The sequence below is a fragment of the Cnephaeus nilssonii genome (assembly GCF_951640355.1).
Source record: "Cnephaeus nilssonii genome assembly, chromosome: 21".
Classification (NCBI taxonomy): Eukaryota; Metazoa; Chordata; class Mammalia; order Chiroptera; family Vespertilionidae; genus Cnephaeus; species Cnephaeus nilssonii.
The window spans coordinates 38,226,820-38,242,777 of NC_137092.1; the positions used below are offsets into that span (position 1 = coordinate 38,226,820).

Here is a 15,958-nt window from a genome sequence, read left to right on the forward strand (position 1 = left end):
ATGGAGCTGGCCACCGCAAAGGTTAAAGACAATAGACCAAATTGTTCAGCCATTTGAACTGATCTGAAGTCCATACATTGCAACATACACTGAGTGGCCAGATTATTATGATCTCTGAACGCATAATAATTTGGCCACTCAGTGTATATCCTATATAATAAAAGGCTAATATGCAAATTGTCCCCTCGACCAGCAAGCAGGCCAGCCAACCACCCATGTCTCCTTCCCCTGGCCAGGCTGGCCGGGCCCCACCCACGCACGAATTCATGCACTGGGCCTCTAACATACACACACACACACACACACACACACACACACACACACACACACACACTGAGTGGCAGGTTATTATGCGTTCAGAGATCATAATAATCTGGCCACTCAGTGTATACTCACCTTTCCCCTATCATCACAGACACAGAAATTCAGTGCTTGAATATGAATACAATGAAAATGCAGATAAAGGAGCTATGATAATGGAAGGGATACATCAAGAAAGATGTATTAGAAGAGATAGGTCCTAATAAAATCTGATGAAAAAAGGAAAAGAATATAGATCAGTAGAGATGGGGAAGGGAGCATTCTAGAGCTGACTCAAATTTGGACCTATGGTTTCATGAAATTTATCTAATGAACATTAATGGAATGTCTCGTCCAGCTCTCTGGGTTGTAATGAACTAATGAGGATGAGTACTCTTCCGCTTTTTGTGGTGGTGAATATGGAATAAAGGGAAAAGGAATGTTCACAGGAACCATTTACTTGCCATCTACAGAAAGCAGGACTCTAAGATACCACTTTGTTTCATGAATGCAGGATGAAGAAAGGCACACATTTCTCCTAGAGAAATGCAATAGCTTCTAATTACTAAGGCAATGCTTTCTGCCCATTTTTCAGAGGACACAACATAGTCTCTGTGGCAGCAAACACCGATTGCCACTCCAGGGTTGATGGCTTCACCCTGAAACATCAGTTTGGGAAGGAAAGTGATCCCTTTCTTAACTGCACTGGCATAAATCAGTCCCGAACTCGAAATATCCAACAAAGACATGAACCTATCCAATTTTCGAAGGCGATAACATGAAAACAAACATGATTTAAATCCTGTTCAGTGTTCACACACCACGGAGCTGTCTGAGTCAGTTCCCTGGCTCAGGTCTGACATGTCCGCCTCTTCTAGGAGTTGAACACCCGCTGGGGCTCCTTGCAGAGGCTTGCAGAGGAGCAGCGCCAGCTGCTGGGCAGTGCCCATGCTGTCCAAATGTTCCACAGGTAAGCACTTGAACCCTAAGAAACAGCCTTGTTCGAGAAGCCACTCAAAAGCCCCCATGTCTAATTATCATAGTAGAACCATAGCTATTAGTATAGCTCTTCTCCCTAAGATAGAGATGGTAGGTCAGGTGTTTCAGTAGTATATTCCTCACTTGGCACATAGCATACTCCCAGACAACCAATGTCAGTTTTCTAGTGCCTAGGCTTGGGCCCTGGTACAGAACAGCAGTCCATGTGTGTTGTCATGTCAGTGAATAAAACTTTAAGTAGAAGCAAGAGGTTTCAGTAACTATATTTCTGAACTAGATGTAGACAGTAGAGAACAACAGATATCACAGTGACATTTACTATTGCTTCAACAATTTATTTATGATTTCCAGTTCTGTTTCTATACTAAGAAATACACATATGTAACTAAGCAAGCAAACAAACAAATAGAAAACCAAACACCTTCTCTGTGCATAAATGTATTTTTGAATATCCAGAGATGGGAACAGTGAAGTGCAGATGGTTGTGTCTGTTCAGAATGGCTTCAGGTGGAATGCTGTGAAGTATAAGTTAAGCATGCAGTTCCGCAGGCAGGCCACCTGGTTCAAACATAGGCTGTCATTTAGCAGTAGTGCAACTTTGAAAACATACTTAGCATCTTTAAAATCCAGTTTTCTCATAAATGAAGTAGGAATGGTAGTAGTACATATGCCTCAAGTTGGTGTGAAGATGAAATGAGCATATGTTCTAGCACATTAAAAAGGATGGTGGTGGTGGTGGTAGTGATGATGATGATGGTGGTGGTGGTTATGATGATGGTGGTGGTGATGATGATGATAGTGATGGTGATGATGATGATGGTGGTGGTGATGATGATGATGGTGGTGGTGATGATGATGATAGTGATGACGATGATGATGGTGGTGGTGTGATGATGATGATAGTGATGACGATGATGATGGTGGTGGTGATGATGATGATGGTGGTGGTGGTGATGATGATGATGGTGGTGGTGGTGGTGATGATGATGATGATGATAGTGATGACGATGATGATGGTGGTGGTGTGATGATGATGGTGTGGTGATGATGATGATAGTGGTGATGATGATGATGATGGTGATGATGATGTGGTGGTAGGGATGACTTCGTTGTGAGGCCAGCTAGCCATCCTCTGGTGCACATTCTTACTCCTGAACTCTTTCCTCTCGTGAAAAGAGAAGCAGATGACGTGAAGGAGCAGATTGAGAAGAAGTGCCAGGCCCTCAGTGCTGCGGATCCTGGCTCTGACCTGTTCAGTGTTCAGGCCCTTCAGCGACAGCACGAGGGGTTTGAGAGAGACCTCACACCCCTGGGAGACAAGGTGAGACAGGAGCTTCCAAGCTTTTCTAACATTTTCTTCTTTACCTGTCAATGCCCTCTCCTGTGGTTTTATTTTCCAGTCCATATTCTTACATTTATCTTTCTATTACTCCATACTTGTCCTTGTCCTTGTATCCGGTCCTCAAAGCAAGACCACTGGAAAGACATGCCCCAGGCCCATTAGCAGGGAAGGAAAATATATTGGAAATGAACCTCCTGTCCAAGTGCCTATTTAATGGGCTACAAGTAAGCAGAACGTACAGAAGCTATTTGGAAGCCAGTAGCCTAAATTAAGTAGGAAATGGTCACAGCCAAGATGGCCAGGCCTGTGCCTGAGCATGGTGCATCATTTCCTTCACAAGTAATTGATTGACTTTAATCCTATTCCAACCAAAAAGTGAACCTTGGAGCTTGCCTTATACACTCTGGGATAAATCAGAGTCATCATACAGCATGGCATTATCATGCAGAGCAAAAGAAAGCCCAGAAATGTTGATATTGGGAAGATCTTCACAATAAAAATCAGGATCCTTGATTCCCTAATGATGCTGTCACTCACCAGCTTTTACTTAAGCACCCTCCCCAAATGTCTTCTTATCTTAAAAAGACTATGGCCCAGCCACCGTGGCTCAGTGGCTGAGCATCGACCTATGAACCAGGAGTTCACGGTTTAATTCCCGGTCAGGGCACATGCCCAGGTTGCTGCCTGATCCTCAGTAGGGGCATGCAGGAGGCATCCAATCAATGATTATTCTCTCATCGTTGATGTTTCTATTTCTCTCTCTCTCTCTCCCTTCCTCTCTGAAATCAATAAAAAATATATTTTTTTAAAAAAGATGTATAGTCATGTCAATGTGGCCTACTGCAGGGAGTCAACAACAGAGCTACCATTTTAGTAAAGAAAGCAGCAAGATGTTCTTGTACCTCGTTGATGTCTGTTTGAGGAGCCAGGACCCTCAGGACTGCGGGTTTTTCTTTTGCGAGGATCTAGGTGTGACTCTAGGATGATGATCAGAGCTCTTGTACCTCCTCAGGTGACCAAACTGGGAGAGACAGCAGAGCAGCTCAGCAAATCCCACCCAGACGCCACCGATGACCTGCAGAAGCAGCGAACGGAGCTGAATGAGGCCTGGGATGACCTGCTTGGACTTACAAAGGACCGGAAGGAGAATCTAAGTGAGGCCCAGAAGTTCTACCTGTTCCTCAGCAAGGCCAGGTAAAGCTCAATCGCCAGGTGGGTGGGCGATGTCCTGCCCGGACCCTGAGGAGCAGTCTGGGTACAGGTGCTCTTCACCGCGGGTCTGGAGGGTACGTCCATGTCCAGATAGTATTTCTGATCCGGCACAAAAATCTATAGTTCAATACGTTGAGCCAGAAAATGTTGACGTTGGAAGGAATGTGAGGCTATCTAAGCAAATTAGATAAACTTCAATAGAGTGTATGCTATACATATATAAGGTGCTACGTGAGGAGTTGTAGGATATGGATATTTTCATTGTACTGAGAAGGCACAGAGGAATACAGATAACCATGGTAGAACGCAGTACAACCCCAAACTCTCATCTTAAGAGGTAAATGAAACTATACTAGTATACAAACAAAGGCACGAGGCTAAGAAAGGGGCAGCATGTTCATGGAACAGGCAGGGATAGCTAGAGCACTGGCTTTGTATCTCAGAGGGGTAGGGAGAGGTAGCAAGAAAGAAGCTTAGAAACGTTGAGATCAAATGCTAGAGAATTATCATCGCCTTACTGAAGAGTGTAGACATTATTACAATTTAGCAAATGTACACTTCGTCTGTGGAGCAATTTCCACACTCTTTCCCAGCATATCAGTCTGCTGGGAGGAGCACTTAGATGAGGGTCCAGGAAGTACTAACTCACAATGTAATACTTTTGAAGAAAAAAGGGCGGGACTTTGGGCAAATGATGCGGTTGCTGTTGGGGGCATCCACCCCAATTCAGTACCTCTGTAAAGCTATAGTTTTTTATACAGTAAAAATAAATAGCTTCCATACTCATTTCTCCAAATAACTTTTTGCTCCTAGATGATAGGTAGGTAGGTAGATAGATAGATAGATGATAGATGATAGATTCTACCTGGATGTCAGATTTGAAGTCAAATATTACCCCTTTCCCTTTATAAAATCTTACTTTCCAGTGCAGGGGAAGGAATATTCCCAGCCTTAGAGCAAGTTTAATACCTTATTTTACCTCTTTATGACACTTTTGCTTTTAAAGTTGTTTATTTCTTTTAATAGGTGACTTCCTAGAATGCACAGATTTTTTTTCACAATATTTGGAATTTAGTAAGCACCCAACAAATTTTAATTGTTTGAATAATTGAATAAATGAGTTTACAAAAGAAGAGACTGTTTTGTCTTATGTATGCCTTCCTTGAGATTCCATAATAAGATACATTTTTAACTAAATCTAGCTCGGCTGGTGTGGCTCAGTGATTGAGCATCAACCCATGAACCCAGAGGTCACTGGTTGGCCTCCCTGTCAGGGCACATGCCCAGCTTTTTGGCTTGATCCCCAGCAGAGGGCATGCAGGAGGCAGCCAACTGATGTTTCTCTCTCATCTGTGTTTCCATCTCTCTTTCCCTCTTCCTTCCTTTCTCTCTAAATATCAATAAAAGTTTTAATAAAAAAATAAAAAGATTTACTCTTAGAAACTTTTGAATATGCACTATAGTATTATTAATGATAAAAAAGAATCTACTGTAAAGGAACATGAACCCTTAGAAGTGATGGAATATGTACTATTTCAGGACTCCAGTGTGTGGATTCCAGTCTAGATGCCTGCTTCTTTTAGTTATATAACATGGACAAATCACTTATTATCTCTAAGCCGACTTTCTCATCTCCAAAATGAAAACAAAAGAACTCCCAGAATTCTGTACAGGATTATTACAAGAATTGAAGAAAACAATATATGTGAAGAGATTTTTAAATACAAGAGATTGCTGTTATTAGTCATGCAGTGAAAACAAAAACCTAAGATCTGTGAGGCATATAAAGCCAGATCAAAGGTATTAATCTGGAAACATTTCAAGAGAGGAAAAAGCCCAAAGACAGACAGCCCTGTAGCAAGTTGCAAGGTTTTCTTGTCAATCCCAATATCTCTTTTTCTCTAGGGACCTACAGAATTGGATCAGTGGCATGGATGGCATGGTATCCTCACAGGAGATGGCTGAGGACTTAACTGGTACTGAGATATTGATAGAGCGACACCAGGTATGGCTACAAAAGCCATAGCTTCTGTTCACGTGACTTGGCTGTGATGTCATTGGCCTCACCAGTTTCTTCTCCTTCTTCCCCACAGGAACATCGTGCTGACATGGAGGCTGAGGCTCCTACCTTCCAGGCCTTAGAAGACTTTGGTGCAGAACTTATAGACAGCGGGCACCGAGACAGCCCTGAAATTGAAAAAAAGCTTCAAGCTGTCAGACAAGAGAGAGATGATTTGGAGAAAGCTTGGGAGCAACGCGAGAAGATGCTAAATCAGTGTCTAGAGTATCAGGTACAGCAAATCTAAAGTCGTTGAGCATATTGGCCTCTCTCTGTTCCTTCTATGCAGTTTTACATGGTGAAGTACGGGTGCTCATTTCACTGGTCTTCCCATGCTGAAAGCACCGGGGCATCTCTTGGTTATCTGACACTGTATTCTCTGCTTTGTAGACTGATCACTGTTGTACTCGTGGCCCTTATTCCTATTAAAAGAGTCAAACAAAATGGGGGTCATTTCTCAGCATGAAGTGGGGTGATTATAATTTACTTATTCATTGACCTTTTGATTTATTGGTTTTTATTGAGAGCCTACTGTGTGCAGAGCCCTGGCAACATAAAGTTTAGTAAGACAGCATCCCTTTTCTTAAGGAGTGAAATTAGACATGTAGACAGATCATTCTAGTACTTGTTAATGAAACAAAACATATGAATGTTTTGAGGTTAAAGAAGAGGAAGTGATTAACACTTTTGAGGGAAAAGAGTGAGTTATCACAGGCTACTCTGGAGGGAGAATGTTCACCCACCTTAAATAAGCAGCCAGTATTCACCAGGGGTAGATGTGGGAAATAGCACCCCAAGAATGAAGGATAGCTTATGTAAAGACATAAATGTGTTTACAGGGAAATGTAAGAGGTCCAGTACAGTGGTCCCCCATTTGTTTGTGGGAGATATGTTCCAAGACTCTTCTAGGAGAGAGTTTGAAATACCTAAAACCACAGATAGTACTGAACCCTACATATACAATCTTTTTTTTTTCTGTACATATATACCTGTGGTAAAGTTTGCAAATTAACATATTAGGCACAGTAAGGGATTAACAACAATACCTAAATAATACAACCATTATAACAATACACTATAATACAAGCTATGTGAATGGTTTGGGGGCCATTATAAAGTAAAATTGGGGCTACTTGAACACAACCGCATTGTTACAGCAGGTCTAACAACCAAGACAGCTAAGTGACTAACAGTTGGGGACTGTATAATAACATGGATGCACTGAGCAAGGTGTAACAGAGCAAGATGGCTGGAGACTTCTCACTCTGCTCAGAAAGGCACATTATTTAAAACGTATGAATTGTTTACCTCTGGCATTTCCATGTAATATTTTCTGAACGTGGTTGACCTTGGCTAGCTGAAACTGCAGAAAATGAAACTGTGGATGAGGGAGGACTGATGACTCATGTACCTCTAACTTGACTTCCCATAGTTGTTCCAAGGCAACTGTGACCAGGCAGAGAGCTGGATGGTGGCCCGTGAAAATCTCCTGAGGTCAGATGATAAGGGTTCCTTAGACACTCTGGAGGCCTTGATGAAAAAACGCGATGATTTGGACAAAGCAATCACTGCCCAGGTAATAATATAAGAATTCAAAAAATAACTATTAGTAATAACAGAAACGCTACATATGTTTGTGGTTTATGATTTAAAAGTATTCCCATTTGCTTCTATAGGAAACTCCAAGGTAGTTTGACACTTTGGCTTATTCTAACTCAAGACACACATGGCAATGACCTTTCTTACTTTATGTCCAACCTTTCAAAACCTGAATTTTAGCCCTAGCCACTTTGGCTCAGTGCATAGAGCATCGGCCTGCAGATTGAAGGGTCCCGAGTTCAATTCCAGTCAAGGGCACATACCTCAGCTGCAGGTTTCGCAACCAATCGATGCGTTTCTCTCACATCGATATTTCTCTCTCTTTCCCTCTCTCTTCCACCCTCTCTAAAAATCAATGGAAAAATATCCTCGGTTGAGGATTTAAAAGCCAACCAGAATTTTAGAGTTGGAAGAGATTTTTTATTCTGTCTATTCCAGCATCCCACCCAGTGCAGAAGTTACCCTCCACATGGCTATGGGAAATAACAAAGAGAGGAATTCGGTACCACACAAGTAGCCCATCTAAGTATTCTTAGTAATATTTCTCATTTTGTTTATTTAAAATCCACCTCCCTGTAAGGCATCTACCCTTTGGTCTTGCTTTGGTTCCCCTTCATGAAGTCACAAAAGGATATCTCTGTTCTTTTCTAGGAGAGAGTCTGGGATTGTACCAGGGCCTAATCTCTCTCTCTCTCTCTCTCTCTCTCTCTCTCTCTATCTCTATCTCTCTCTCCCCGGCACTAGGAAAAGAAGATCACCGAGCTAGAACATTTTGCTGAGCGGCTCATAGCTGATGACCACTATGCCAAGGAAGAGATTGCCACTCGGCTCCAACGGGTGCTAGACAGGTCAGGCCTGAGCAACTTTTTGAGCGACAGAAAAATGTAGCAAAGTGGCCCCGCTGCTAGCATTGAGCATGGGGGTAACACTGAGCTTTTCTCATTTCTAGATGCCTAAAACGACCTTGACACTTTGGGAAACTTTGTGATCTACACTCACAGAATGAAAGACATAGACGTTACCTTAGCAATTACTTGACTTAACCACTATATTTTATATCTAAAAATTATGAGACTATGTTATATATAACATAGAAATATGGTGTATATGACATATAATCATATGATATGAGACTAAATAATTTTTAACTCTGTTATACATAACTCATAAATATAGAAATAATGAGAGGGGAAGGGACAGGTTGGCAAATGGCAAGAGTCATGGCTATGCCATTCGAGCTTGAGGGAAGGGTAGAGGGCAGAAAATGATCCAGCCCCCTCTTCCAGATGGAAGGCTCTCAAAGCACAGCTCATTGCTGAGCGGACAAAGCTGGGAAACTATGCTGACCTAAAACAATTCTACCGCGACCTCGAGGACCTGGAAGAATGGATCAGTGAGATGCTGCCCACCGCCTGTGATGAGTCCTACAAAGACCCTACCAACATTCAGGCAAGCTCAAAATAAAAACCGTGGGGAAAGTCAGCATACGGAGATTGTCAGATGAATGGTCACCTCCCTACAGTGAACATTTTCTTACTGTTGTGATCACCGCTGCTGTCCTCAGAGACGTTTGCATCTAATGTGGAGTGGGTTCTTCAGAAGCCATCATCACGTTGGTTATGATGGAAACGTGACCTCTTCCTGTCAACAGAAGTTACCTTTTCTTGCTTCCCTAAGTGAGAAGGTGACTTCGTTTCTTCTTTTCCTGCAGAGGAAGTACCTGAAGCACCAGGCCTTTGAAAATGAGGTGAACGGCCGAGCTGAGCAAGTAGAAGGAGTCATCAACTTGGGGAACTCTCTGATTGAGCAAAGGGCATGCGATGGCAATGAAGAGACCATGAAGGTAGGGGTTCTGCCCAGCATGGGTTTTGATAGAGTCACACGAAGATATTTTTTTTACTCTTTTATTGTTTCCATGTGTAGGGATATGGGATATATTTTCTGTTTAGTGGCCTTTCCACTGATTATTGCATAAGGAAGGAGGCAAACGGTGATGCTGGGACCTGATTGCTCCTACCACACTTAGTACCTGAAGCTCCAAGAAAGTTTTAGACTTAATTACTAAGCATCATCATACTTGTTTTACATTATCTATCCCTACTGCCAAGAGTCATGGCCATTCAGGCATCAGTCCCTGTAAGCAGCCCAGCACCCTTTTTTCAAACTTTCTTCTCATACCTTCTGTTCTTTTTCCCAGATTAAGCATACTGGTTTAACACATGATAATAATCCCAGCTAGTATGACTCAGTGGTTGAGTGTCAACCCATGAACCAAGAAGGTCACAGTTGCATTCTTGGTCAGGCACATGACTGGGTTGCAGACTCGATCCCCAGTAGGAGGCAGCCAATCGAAGATTTTCTCTCATCATTGATGTTTCTGTCTCTCTCTCTCTCTCTCCCTTCCTTTCTCTGAAATAAATAAAAACCTATGATATTCAAGTATTGGAAAATTTTGGTTAGTCCCTACTGCCGGGGTTCTTGTCCCAGCATTACAAAGGGTTCAGCAATCTGGAGAAAGGGGCTGCACGTAGATGATTGATTATGAAGGAGTCCAAGGATGAAAGATAGTTTTGAAAGGCATTGAGGGTCAGAGGAGCTTCAGCTAAAGGAGCTAAAAGACTACCCCTTGACTTAGGACCCTGCTTTTATTAACACAATTTGTCCTAAGGCAAGGTGGAGACATACACTTCAAAGGGTAGGGTTTACAGAAGCATTGTCAGAGTGGGGGAATAGCCTACAGCTGTTCAGGTGTTTGGCCAACAGGAGGCAATAACATGCAGATTAAGATGCTCTGAGCTGTCTGGCAGCAAGCAATAATCCTATTCAGGTTTGGGGGAAGTGCCCTTCAGCCATCCCAGATGATTCTGCCCTGCTGACACACTAGAACTGGCTTCCGGCACCCTACCTTCATAGCCTTCCAATATTATCCATTCAAGTTGTTAAAGGACCCAGGATTCTAACAATCATAATGACCTTCTCAATTTCTCTGGGTTAGGGTCAACTGGAAGAGCTGGAGAAACACTGGGACTACCTGCTTGAGAGAACAATTGACAAAGGGCAGAAACTCAATGAGGCTAGTCGCCAACAGAGATTCAACACAGGCATCCGGGATTTTGAGTTCTGGCTCTCAGAGGTAATTGCACCTGGAGTGAGGGTGGAGTTGGGGGGGGGGGGGCGGTGAGGGTATAGGAGCTTAAGAAATGCTTATCAGATAATCAGATTTATGCATGAATAACCTCCTTCACGCTTCTTGGGAGAAGTCTGGGGACACCGTTGCTAATCTTGTTCCTTCTAAAGATGGTTTTAACTGGCAGCTTTCTTGCTTATTCTTCTGTTCCCAGGCGGAGACACTGCTGGCCATGAAAGATCAGGCCAGGGACTTGGCTTCTGCAGGAAACCTGCTCAAGAAGCACCAGCTATTGGAAACAGAGATGTTGGCCCGCAACGTAAGTAGTGTTGGAATCCACTCCTCTGGGACTTGCATTCCAAGAATGGAAATATTTCGCATCATAGGAGGTCATTTGAGAATATAATCTTGCAAAACTGACCTTAATGTTCTCGGCCACTAGTCATTATCATTAAGTCATATCCATGGGCTGCAAAGAGAGGTTGCAACAGTCTTTTTTGTACTTATCTTTTTTCTTTCTTTCTTTCTTTTTTTTTCTTTTTTTACTGTTGACACTGTTACAAATGTCTCATTTCCCTCTTTTTGTCTCCCTCCACCCAACCCTCACTCCCCACCCCTAGACCTCTGCCACATTATTTTCAGTGTGCATGGCCTATGTATATATGCTACATGGTCTTTGGTTAATCTCTGTCAGTCCTCGCCATCCCCCTCCCCTCTGAGATCTGTCAGTCTGTTCCATGTACCCATGCTTCTGGTCCTATTTTGTTTGTCAGTTTATTTTGCTCATCAGATTCCACATTATAAGTGAGATGCTATGATATTTGTCATTCTCTGACTGGCTTGTTTCACTTAGCACAATAATCTCCAGGTCCATCCATGCTGACGTGAAGGGTAAGAGTTCCATCTTTTTAACAGCTGTGTAATATTCCATTGTGTAAATGTGCCACATCTTTTAAAAAAATATATGTATACTAGAAGCCCGGTGCACGAAATTCGTGCACGGCAGGTGGTTGTCCCTCAGCCCAGCCTGTACCCTCTCCAATCTGGGACTGCTGGAGGGATGTCCGACTGCCCGTTTAGGCCCGATCCCACCAGGATCGGGCCTAAACGGGCAGTCGGACATCCCTCTCACAATCCAGGACTGCTGGCTCCCAACTGCTTGCCTGCCTGCCTTCCTGATTGCCCCAACCGCTTCTGCCTGCCAGCCTGATCACCCCCTAACCACTCTGCTGCCAGCCTGGTTGATGCTTAACTGCTCCCCTGCCAGCCTGCTTGCCCCCAACTTCCCTCCTCTGCCAGCCTGGTCACCCCTAACTGCCCTCTCCTGCAGGGTTGATCACCTCCAACTGCTCTCCATTGCAAGCCTGGTCCCTCTCAACTGCCCTCCCTTGCAGGCCTGGTCCCTCTCAATTGCCCTCCCTTGCAGGCCGGGTGCCTCCCAACTGCCCTCTCCTGCTGGCCATCTTGTGGTGGCCATCTTGTGTCCACATGGGGGCAGCTATATTGTGTGTTGCAGTGATGATCAATCTGTATATTACTCTTTTATGAGATAGGATAGAGGCCTGGTGCACAGGTGGGGGCCAGCTGGTTTGCCCTGAAGGGGGTCACAGATAAGGGTGGGGGTTCCCTTGGGGTGTGGGGCAGCCTGAACGAGGGGCCTGTGGTGGTTTGCAGGCCGGCCACACCCCCTGGCAACCCAAGGGGAGGCCCTGGTATCTGGAATTTATTTTCCTTCTACAATTGAAACTTTGTAGCCTAGGGCGGCAGCCATTTCTGGGGCGGCAGCTATTTCTGTGGCAGTTAATTCACCTTCTACAATTGAAACTTTGTAGCCTTAAGCGGGTGAGCCCGGCCAGGGTGTGCGGAAAGCTTTGCTTCCCCTGTTGCCGCCGGCAACCGTGGCCTGCTCTCTCAAGCTCCATTCTGCCACCATTTGTTTGAATTTGTTTACCTTCTATAATTGAAACTTTGTAGCTTGAGTGGAGGCTTAGGCCTACAACGGCTATGGAAAGCTTGGCTTCCTCTGTTACCTGGGAAACCTTTCTCTCTGTGGCTGTAGCCATCTTGGATTGGGGTTAATTTGCATACTCGCCCTGATTGGCTGGTGGGAGTGGCTTGGCTGGTGGGCGTGGCTTATGTAGCAGAGTGATGGTTAATTTGCATATTACCATTTTATTAGAGACGATGTGTGTGTGGGTATATATATGTGTGTGTGTGTGTGTGTATATATATATATATATATATATATATATATATATATATTGGTTTCAAAGAGGAAGGGAGGAGAGAAAGACAGAAACATCAATGATGAGAGAGAATCATTGATCAGCTGCCTCCTACATGCCCCCTACTGGGGATCGAGCCTGCTACCCAGCTTAATGCCTGTACTGTACTATTCACTGAACACACTTTGGTTTTCTAGGATGCACTGAAGGACCTGAATGAGTTGGCTGCTGAACTGCTCTCTAGCGGGACTTTCAATGCTGACCAGATTGTGGAGAAAAGAGATAATGTCAACAAGCGCTTCCTGGACGTCCAGAATCTAGCAGCTGCACACCATGAGAAACTGAAAGAGACCTATGCCTTGTTCCAGTTCTTCCAGGACCTGGATGATGAGGAGGCCTGGATAGAGTATGTACTGCCAACTTACATTGCGTTGGTAATTTAAGATAGTAGATAACCCACACAACATGTTTCTATTTGATGCTGAAATGAAATATGTAATGTTTCTTACAGTTGGTATTACTTCTGATTCATGTTTGCCTTAGCTTAAAGTTAATACGTATTTTCTTTTCCCAAATTCCCTCACTGTATACATGCAGAGGGAGATAAGAAAAGAGGGAGTGGGGAATAGTTCACATGTAGTCTGGGAACAAAGTTAAGAAACCATAGTTCTAGATAGTTCATAGAATGTGTAATGCTCCTTCGAAGTGAGATAGCTGGACATTTACAACTTACCCAACTGATGAGATCATTGTCTTTCTTTTTTCTGTATCCTCTGTATCAAATATGATACTAAACTGGACACTGGACAGGGAATGTTACACATTACCTACCATGGTTTTATTACTAATTAATTCTACCTTTGTTGCAAAAACATACAATTGGCAAGAACCATATGATTTCACTCATATGTGGAGTATAATATTGAAAGCAACAAATAAACAAATAAGAATAATAAACAAACAAAACTCATAGATAAATACAACAGCATGTGGTTACCAGAGGGAAGGGATGGGGAGTGGAAGGGTAAGGGAAGTGAAATATATGGTGAGGGAAGAAGATTGACTGGGTGGGGAAGACACAGTGCAATATAGGGATCACGCATCATAGAATTATACTCTTGAAACTTACATAATTTATTAACCAATGTCACCTCAATAAATTTAATTAGATTTTTAAAATAAGACAAAAAACAAAATGTTTATATCTATTTGGAAAAATACGATTAGGAATAAAAGCAAATAAATCAAATTATTTGCTTTACTAGTATTTTCTGTTTAACCTGCTTCATCACATTTGTCTTCAACACATCTGTTGATTCTTCATAGTAATCAATGAATTAGAGAAAAACATTGTGCACAGGGCAACAAGTAGGGCCTTTTAGAAACGCTTTTAGAAACAGTGAGATAATATAATCTTGTCTTGGTAGTCTTTCACTGTGCTTCATAGTGATATTCAAATACTTTACACTCAGAACCATTTCTGCCATTACTTCTATAATATCAGCTCTTTATAACTCATTCTAACTAAATGTATTGGTAGACAAAAATGACAAATGCCATGAAGTCATATATGTATATATGTTTGTGGGGGTGTGTGTGCATATAATTTTCACTTTTATTGAAAGAGGAACACTAGTTACATTCTTGAACAAAGAAGAGAAGATGCGTCCTGAGACAGGCAGGGATTTAAGGGGAGGCTGGTGCTGCTGTCCACCTGGTGGAGATCAGTTGTTAATTTAACTGTGTTAGCGTAAGTCAGAAATTTAGTTGAAAGCCTTTGGTACTTAATATCTTTGTGATTACTGACTCTAGAGTGTTACCAGCACCTCACCCCCAGCCACACACACACTCAGAAAACTGTTACTCTAGGGACCTCAGATGCCTAAACTGTGTTCTTCCTTGTTTGCAGAGAGAAGTTGGTTCGAGTGCGCTCCCAGGACCAGGGGAGGGATCTACAGGGGGTTCAGAACTTACTGAAGAAGCACAGACGCCTAGAGGGGGAGCTGATCGCACATGAACCTGCCATCCAGGTAGGAACAGTAGAGTCTGAGGCCTGGGAAGGCAGAGATAATCTAATCGTAGGCCCTCCTGTATGGGATAACTAGGATGATTCTGTAAAATGTGAAGGCGGCAGGCCACGATCACATAATTAGTCATAGAATTCAAAAGCGTTCTTTCCTCCTCCACACTTCGTATCCTGTGACTAGAAGAATCCTGCACAGGGACCCATGCTCTTCCTTGGAAGGAGCACTTGAACACGCCAGGGCACAGGTGTTGACAATAAGGATGCAGGTTGGGACATTCGGAGAAGCTGTGCTTGAGCCGAGCCATATGGAAAGAAAGACAACTCTGGTTCTGGCTTGGCAGCAGGGTCACCCTATGAGTGTGACTAATCCATAAGTCAGGTCATGGAGTGCATGGCCTGTTACACATGCCAATGTGTCTGCTCAAATACTTGGGTAAAATTAACATGGTCTATTACTACAGCTTTCTGCATCCTCCCAGGATTTTTAAGACCACCCCAAGTACCGTGAAGTTAAGAAATAATCTGCCTAGACACTTTGCCAGGGAACTGTGCCTAAATCGGGAGAGGGTGTGAGGTGATGCAACATGGAGGGGGTGTGTTTTTCAGAATGTGCTGAATATGGCAGAGGGGCTGGGAGACAAGGCCGAGGTGGGGCGAGAGGAGATCCAGGAGCGGCTGGCGCAGTTTGTTCAGCACTGGGAGCAGCTCAAAGAGCTGACCAAGGCGCGGTGAGTGGGGGATGGAGGCCCAGTTCTCTGCTTGTGTGGCAGGTATTGGACTGGTGTTGGGGAGGACACCCAGTGCTTGCTTAGCATTTCTCCCCCGCCACCCATCTCTCTATCTTCTAAGTCCCTCCTCGAGCACCGTCTTCCATAAAACATTCCCCCTTTGCCCCAGGCAGAAGTGATGCTGCCTCCGTGCTTACAGACCTCTACTCCTGTACTTACTCGCAACCGCCTTAGATCATTGTTGCTCTTTGTACAAGGTTATTTGCCACATGTCTGTTTGGATGTTGCCCCAGTGTTAGCCTTGTATGCAACAGTTAGTAGTGAGAGAAATGTGGGGTTTT

General features: G+C 43.5%; 1 protein-coding gene across 1 annotated transcript in view; it reads left to right on the forward strand.

Moving 5' to 3' along the window:
* Positions 1-15,958, forward strand: part of SPTA1 (spectrin alpha, erythrocytic 1) — a gene marked incomplete at both ends in the record, with an annotated part of 68,171 nt that overhangs the window by 35,492 nt on the left and 16,721 nt on the right. Inside the window, 14 exons of the mRNA XM_079762081.1 lie at positions 1,179-1,270; positions 2,476-2,620; positions 3,654-3,835; positions 5,759-5,858; positions 5,947-6,144; positions 7,345-7,488; positions 8,256-8,359; positions 8,798-8,960; positions 9,223-9,354; positions 10,507-10,644; positions 10,853-10,957; positions 13,061-13,269; positions 14,773-14,893; positions 15,496-15,617. Coding sequence (XP_079618207.1) covers positions 1,179-1,270; positions 2,476-2,620; positions 3,654-3,835; positions 5,759-5,858; positions 5,947-6,144; positions 7,345-7,488; positions 8,256-8,359; positions 8,798-8,960; positions 9,223-9,354; positions 10,507-10,644; positions 10,853-10,957; positions 13,061-13,269; positions 14,773-14,893; positions 15,496-15,617 — 1,955 coding nt within the window. The remainder of the gene's footprint in view (positions 1-1,178; positions 1,271-2,475; positions 2,621-3,653; positions 3,836-5,758; positions 5,859-5,946; positions 6,145-7,344; positions 7,489-8,255; positions 8,360-8,797; positions 8,961-9,222; positions 9,355-10,506; positions 10,645-10,852; positions 10,958-13,060; positions 13,270-14,772; positions 14,894-15,495; positions 15,618-15,958) is intronic.